General features: G+C 43.7%; 1 protein-coding gene across 1 annotated transcript; it reads left to right on the top strand.

Annotated features, from left to right (window-relative positions):
* The first annotated feature begins 2,623 nt into the window (after positions 1-2,623).
* Positions 2,624-6,868, top strand: LOC117455307 (sclerostin domain-containing protein 1-like). The gene is made up of 2 exons (XM_034094752.1): positions 2,624-2,822; positions 4,528-6,868. The coding sequence occupies exons 1-2, from the start codon at positions 2,645-2,647 to the stop codon at positions 4,968-4,970; spliced, it is 621 nt and encodes a 206-aa protein (XP_033950643.1). The 5' UTR covers positions 2,624-2,644; the 3' UTR covers positions 4,971-6,868.
* Positions 6,869-7,630: the final 762 nt, after the last annotated feature.

The raw sequence follows: 7,630 nt of genomic DNA, 5'->3' as shown, positions 1-7,630 counted from the left end.
GAGTCGAAGGAGGCTTGATGGGGGGCTGGCAGTACCACATTTTAAATTGTATTTCTGGTCCTTTTCATTAAGACCTTTGATTAATTGGTTTGACCCCAAAGCTGTGGTTTAATGGCGGCCTTTAGAAGAGAAGTTAGTTTCGGCCCTCTGATTACTCATGTAATTCAGACTTGGCGAAATGCACAGAAATGATGCGCTATTCAATGCCCCTGGCATCTCATATCGCCAATATTTAATAACAACCAATTACTCATAGGGCGGAGGCCTATTCATTATTCCCAATGGGGGGGGAAGGGTCTTCAGACCTTGGGAGATATTTACAGTGACAGTGGTCTCTGCTCTTTTCAGGATCTTAAAGGCTGTTATGACCTTCCAGGCACCTCTTTCTTTTTGTATCTACAGCTTAGGACAGCCCTTAAGGCTTATGGGGTCCCATCGGATCAACAACTAGCACGGCATCCATTCCACATACTCATCACTGATAGAATAACATCCAGGGGCTTTGTCTCTATGTTTTATACTCACCTACTTGAGTCCTCTTATGGTGACCTTCCCTTAGATAGACTGTGGAGGAAGGATGTCCCAGAATTGAGACCAGATTTTAACTGGGATTCAGTCTGGGCTAACATTCGTCAGGCGTCTCGCAATCCCGACCACCAACAAATCCACCTGAACTATGCGCATAGAACTTACCTAACACCCAGACGGCTACACATGATGGGTCTTCTGGCAGATGCTCGGTGTACCCTGTGCTCCATGGGGGCTCCTGGTACATTTCTCCATATGTTCTGGGAATGCCCGCCTGTTGCTCGCTTTTGGAACGGGGTCTCCTTTAAGTTGTCCGACATTTTCTTTGACTGTACGTCTGTACCTGTATCTGTGTCTGTTTTTCTTTTGAATGACTTATCTCAGCTGCCGGCTACTGGGTACCAGAAAAGACCTCTCTGTGCTGGCCTTACGGCTGCCAAGAAATTGGTTGCTATGAGATGAAAACAACCCGACAAGCTCTCAGTGACCTGCTGGTTACTAAAATACTTTTAATAAACTGCTTTAATAAACTTTGAAAGTCTGTCAAGAGGCTCATTTTTTACTACAAGATTTGTTCAAAACTTTGTTTCTGTTTTCCTTTACGAACTGTGTTAGGGTTAACTATTTATACCGCGGTGTTTATCTAGTGCTTTCCTCTAGGATTCTTGACACAGCAAGGATAAAACATCTGATGAAGACAAACAGGCGGCTGTTTTGGTTACCAGTGGATGCCCAAATCTGCTTCCAGGCGCTGGTGCTAGCCTACCTCTCAGGTCTTCAGGGACTGGTCAGCATTCTGTCCCCAGAGTCAGAACTAAACATGGAGAAGCAGCGTTCAGTTATTATGCTCCAAACATCTGGAACAAACTCCCAGAAACCTGCAGGTCCGCTGCAACTCTGACTACTTTTAAATCCAGGCTGAAGACTTTTCTTTTTGTCGCTGCTTTTAATTGAAACTGAGCGGTTGTGTTTCGTTTTTGATGAATGAACATTTGGGGCTAGTAACCCCAGGGAATCAGTGTCCTGGCTGGCTTTCTCAGTGTGTGCTGCTCAGGACGTATGTGCCATACAAGCGTACACAGCTCATATTCGGAGAAACCTTAAAGAAAGGCATCAGTACTAAGTAAGTGGAACTTCTGTGTGAACTATTCATATCTTAAACTGCACTGTAACCTTTTATTCATGTATTTTTTTCTTTTAATGTTTATTTTTATCTTTGCTTTTTAATGACTGTTTTTAAATGCCTTTTTCTGAATGTCTTTCATTTTTGTAAAGCACCTTGAATTGCTTTGTGTTGAAAGGTGCTATATAAATAAACTTGCTGCTTTGCCTTGCCTTGCCTTGCCTTGCCTTGCCTTGCCTTGCCTTGCCTTGCCTTGCCTTGCCTTGCCTTGCCTTGCCTTGCCTTGCCTTGCCTTGCCTTGCCTTGCCTTGCCTTGCCTTGCCTTGCCTTGCCTTGCCTTGCCTTGCCTTGCCTTGCCTTGCCTTGCCTTGCCTTGCCTTGCCTTGCCCTTTTTGAAGCTAATATACTTTCAGTAGGGCTGTAGACGTTAATGTGGTAAAGCTCACGACTGATCCACAAACTTGAATACATTAACAAGAATGATACAAAATGATCAAATTATACCAAGTGTGTCCCCAACGTCCCCCTGTAAGTCCAGTGTGGAATTTCCTGCATGGATGAAGGAATGGGCTCAGACTTCAGTACACTGAACAAACTGAAACATTGACTTAATTAATTAATAAAAACAAATTAGTAAAAACTATATTCAAAGTGGAGACCTGTGCAGATTTAAAAAGTAACAGAGGGGAAGAAACTGTTTCCTGGAGTGAATCCACCAGCTACCCTGCAGTCTACAAAGTACTTCAGACTAGCTGCACCTTCACCAGCTTTGAGAACACTTTCATGATCAATCATTATAAAACATATCAGATATATTATTCTGAAATGGATCAATCTGCACAACGACTACTTTTACTGAGAATACTTCCCCCCCCCCCCCCCCCCCCCCCCCCCCCCCCCGCTGCAGGAGGATACATAAAGCGGGGCTGCAGCAGGTGGCTCAGTCATCAGGTGGAATATTGTCCCCGACAGCAGCTCTCACTCAGATCAGCCATGCTCCAGCTCCTCGCGCTCCTGCTGCTGCTGAGCACGAGCGGCTCAGCTCTTCACAACGACGCCACAGAGTCAGTACACGCGCATCCACCTCACGAGCCCGAAGACGAGCCGGCCGAGAAAGACCTGAACCAGGCGAGGAACGGCGGGAGAGGGCTGGCTGACTCTGTGCGTAACGGTGAGTCCAAACGGTTACGCATGGCGCGTGTGCTTACAGACTGTTAATTATGTGAATATATAATGTTATGTTATCTACAGAGGTGGAAGAAGTGCTAAGCTCCTGTACTTAAGCAAAAGTAGAAGTACCAGAGAGCAGGAATACTCTGTTACAGTAAAAGTCCTGCATTCAAAATATTCCTCAAGTAAAAGTAGAAAAGTATTTGCATCAGAATATAGTGAAAGTAGCGACAGTGAAAGTAGTCGTTGTGCAGATTGGTCCATTTCAGAATAATATATGATATGTTTTATAATGATTGATCAGGAAAGTGTTCTCAAAGCTGGTGAAGGTGCAGCTAGTCTGAAGTACTTTGTAGACTGCAGGGTAGCTGGTGGATTGACTCCAGGTGGAACTAAAGTCTGATTCAACACTTGGTTATATTTCACATCATTCATCCAGATCTGTGAAGTAACTAAAGGTATTAGATACATGTAGTGGAGGAACAGTACACCATGTACCTCTGAACTGTAGTGGGTTAGAAGTCAAAAGTAGCAAAAAACTGACAATACTCAAGTAAAGTACAAGAGTACATCTACGTAGTTACTTTACACCACTGTAATCTGTTTGTAAAGTTGTGGCAGATGGTCGGCGCTGCACACTAAAGAGCCGCCCTGCTCATATTAGTGTTATGGATCCAAGCAAAGCCTACATTTCACTCTGCTAGAATGTGTCGATGTTTGTCTGTAAAAAGAGCATTACAAATCGTCCATTTCCACTCATTTCATTAGAGGAATTTTAAAAGGCATAACTGGAAATGTAAAATCTAAGCCTTCAAAAGATAAATCTTTCCTGAATTTCTAAATACTCAAATTGCCTCAAATAAGTTCAGCATCCCTGATTCGGGCGAAAGAGAACCTTTAGGATGCTTCATGGTGTAGCAACTTCTCTTGGGACTTTTAACAGTAATACCTCGGACAACATTATTCACTTCATGGTATCCCAACAGTACACGTTGCTGTCCACACTACGCACTTACAATCAAATGTGGTAAATACGTTTCCCCGTTGGAAAATAGCAGTTACCAATCAAAGCCAAAGCCACTTCCCTCAGGCTGGGACATTATCTTCCATCTGAACAGTGGTGTAAAGTAACTAAGTAGATTTACTCAAGTACTGTACTTAAGTACAATTTTGAGGCATTTGTACTTTACTTGAGTATTTCCATTTAGTGCTACTATGTACTTCAACCCCACTACAATTCAGAGGTAAAGTGTGTACTTTTACTCCAATACATGTATTTAATCCCTTTAGTTACTTCACAGATCTGGATGAATGATGTGAAATATAACCAAGTGTTGAATCAGACTTTAGTTCCACCTGGAGTAAATCCACCAGCTACCCTGCAGTCTACAAAGTACTTCAGACTAGCTGCACCTTCACCAGCTTTGAGAACACTTTCATGATCAATCATTATAAAACACATCATATATATTATTCTGAAATGGAACAATCTGCACAATGACTACTTTTACTGTCGCTACTTTCACTATATTTTGATGATAATACTTTTCTACTTTCACTTGAGGAACATTTTGAATGCAGGACTTTTACTGTGACAGAGTATTCCTACACTCTGGTACTTCTACTTTTACTCAGGTACAAGATCTGAGTACTTTCCCCACTCTGCCCGTGAATCACGTTTATCTCCCTCTGCTCTCATGTGTCAGGCCCGGACCAGAGCCAGGTGGGCTGCAGGGAGCTGAGGTCCACAAAGTACATCTCTGATGGCCAGTGTACCAGCATCAACCCCATCAAGGAGCTGGTGTGTGCTGGGGAGTGTCTGCCAGCCCACCTGCTGCCCAACTGGATTGGCGGGGGGGCTGGGGTTTACACTGGGAGGCACTGGAGCCGCCGCGACGCCCAGGAGTGGCGCTGCGTCATCGACCAGACCAGAACCCAGCGGATCCGGCTGCAGTGCCAGGACGGCAGCTCCCGGACCTACAAGATCACCGTGGTAACCTCCTGCAAGTGCAAGCGCTACTCCAGAGAGCAGAATGACTCGGGACACAAGGACAGGTCCGTCCACAGAGGGAACGAGAGGAAACTTCAGAGGAAGGCTGGACCGCCTGAGGAGAAACCTGGGGGGCAGACCGAAAACGAACAGAGTTAGTTCATCAGGAAGTGTGGGGAGGAAGAGCAGGTGTGCGGAGCTGATCCTGGATCAGCCATGTCTTCATGAGGATCGCAGTTAGCGTGAGCATTAGATATTCTTCATGAGGTCCACACACATACACACAGTGACATACTTTAGCCGCCTGAACACAACACCTCATCTCAGTTAGTTAACAAACAAGACTGAAAGTGAAACAATAATGACCATCCTGCCACATCGTTAACCCACACGAAACAACCAAACACTTTCTCAACAATGATTACACACTTCTACACACATAGTCATTTGTGAAAAACAGAAGTAGTAGTGTCTGAAAACACTTTCAATTAAATATGTATCGATCCTGTGTCTACAGAAAAGTGGAATTCCAAGAATTTCATTAAATAAATATTTAATCTATTATTGTGACAAATATTTTGATATCTGTTAGCCTAGCTTAGCATACATGCTGGAAGCAGGGGGACACCGCTAGCCCGGCCCCGTCCAAAGTACGACCACCTAGGAAGCTCAATGATTTGTATTGTGGTTTACTCTGTACACAAAGGAATGTTAACATCAGCATTTGGCTTTAGGGTGAACTATTTAACACTTTCCTCATCTGCCGTCACTTCACTGTGACGAAAGACCTCAGAAAGCTGCACACAGTCCCCACAGCTGACAGTTCATTAGCAATAGCTTCAGCACATACATGTCATTTCTGTATGTGTATAGATAAAAAATGGTGTAAAGTAGTGAGTTTTACACCATGTTTCTCCCAATGAGTCCAGAACCAGGCTCCCTGCTTCTTATTGTGTGCCCTCGTTATGCTAAGCTAGGCTATCTATGAACGGCATCTATTGGAATCACTTGCATGTCTAAATCTGACAGGGGTGAATCACGAACACATCTTGAGACATGATGTGTTCACTACATGGTTAGAGCAGGCCTCTGTGCAAGTTAAGCTTTGCCTTACAGACGAAGAGCAGCTGTGCTCTGTCAGGCAGCCAGACAAACCTGCACAATGCAAACCACTGACGAACCTGGTCCACATCCACGGACAGCCAGTGGGACTGGCAGGGCAGGGATCATAACGGTGCTCACTTGACTGCACAGAAGAATCTAAAATCCCAATAATCCGCTAGAATTTCAAGAACATTTAAAATGGCCAGAAACCAGATTTGACATTTAATATTAGGATTATATAAACCCTGTACTTTACAATTGGTTTCCCTCTGATGTGATGGTAGCACACAATGGTTGTTGTAACAGGAAACGTTTTTTGAAAGGAAAGCGAAACAACTGTTCCTCACCAGAGGGGCAGGCAGGTGTTGCTTTGTATACTCACTTTGAGTGCATATTTCGAGTACTTCAGATAAAAGTGTCTATATGGAAGTTTTACATTCAGTATCAACAGTTTTCCAATAATCAACACCAGCTCCTCGTAATGTTTCATAGTAATGTAATCCAGGTGGCTTTATGATTACTTTGAAACAACGAGTTACAGGAGACAGGTCTGAGTATAGTCCGCTTCAAACAGGAAGTAGCTCCTCCTCTCTGCTTGGTACGTGCTTGTTGAACTGCTCTCAGAGTGCTGAGCTTTATTCTGCCACTTATGGTATGTGTGTTTTCTGGAGAGCCTTTGTGTGAAACATAATATAAACTATTATCTATTACATAATAAAAGCTCAACAGACTTAGGAGGCGAGACATGTGAAACATAATGTTGCAATGGTTTATAAAAGTTTCAAACGTGAAGTTCGATGTGTTGAATAGAAGGATGCTTAGTTAGCGTGAGTGTCATGTACAATATGTGGGAGATTTGATGGGTTTTCAGAGTGGCATACCATTTATTTTTGTACCAGAACAGTCAAAGTTCTTTTTTTACATTTATAATAAAAACAACAATATTGTTTACAGCACTGTGTTTGTGTCATACTGCTGCGGGCATGCCAGCCAGCTCAGAGCCAACAGGAACTCTCTAACAGCAGAGGCAGAGTGAGTGACGGGCTCTTTTCATCAGACGCCACACTCTGTGAAGGAGACACCTTCCCCTCCAGGCCGCGGCTTGTTCCAGCTGCCGTGACATGTTGACACTCTTTATTGTTTCACATATCCGTTCATCCTCCCTCTGAAAGCTGTGGGCTGAGGCAGCAGTGAATAGAATCCCCTGCACTGGACCACAGCAGGATGTTGACTTGTCTTCCCTGCAGGGGAATAAGCGATGTCTCTTTGTCCATAATGTCCTGTGGGTACAGAACAGTGCAGAGTCGAGGAGTGTTGCCGAGACGGCGGGGACACTTCTTACAACAGGATGTGTATCGTTGGTTGCAAAAACAAATAAATACATTTACCCAAATACTCTTGCCTTAAAGCTTTCATTCTGCTTGACTTCAAATATAATTATTGCACATAAATCCCGGAAACAGGGGGGGATGTAATTAGTTAGTTTAAAATACACTTCGTAAATCCTGATTAAAACAGTGACATTTGAACTCATTTGTGATGCATAGAAAATTAAGATTTTTAGTTTACACTTTCAAACTCACCCCCCTGAAACTTAGCTCATTAGTCTTTGCTATTGTAGCAAACCGTTGTTACACGTGCACACAGCCACACGATCCACAGCCACACGATCCACCTGATGAAGTCAAGTATTCACTCTCCTTTTCATGAAGTGG

Source organism: Pseudochaenichthys georgianus, chromosome 11 (assembly GCF_902827115.2).
Source record: "Pseudochaenichthys georgianus chromosome 11, fPseGeo1.2, whole genome shotgun sequence".
In the NCBI taxonomy this organism is placed as follows: domain Eukaryota; kingdom Metazoa; phylum Chordata; class Actinopteri; order Perciformes; family Channichthyidae; genus Pseudochaenichthys; species Pseudochaenichthys georgianus.
Note: the sequence above shows the minus strand (reverse complement) of the source record. Positions and strands in the feature narration are given on the sequence as shown.

Coding starts and splice junctions, on each gene's coding strand:
- LOC117455307 (XM_034094752.1), top strand. CDS start 2,645: ATGCTCCAGCTCCTCGCGCTCCTGCTGCTGCTGAGCACGAGCGGCTCA. Junction 2,823..4,527: donor GGCTGACTCTGTGCGTAACG/GTGAGTCCAAAC, acceptor CTCATGTGTCAG/GCCCGGACCAGAGCCAGGTG.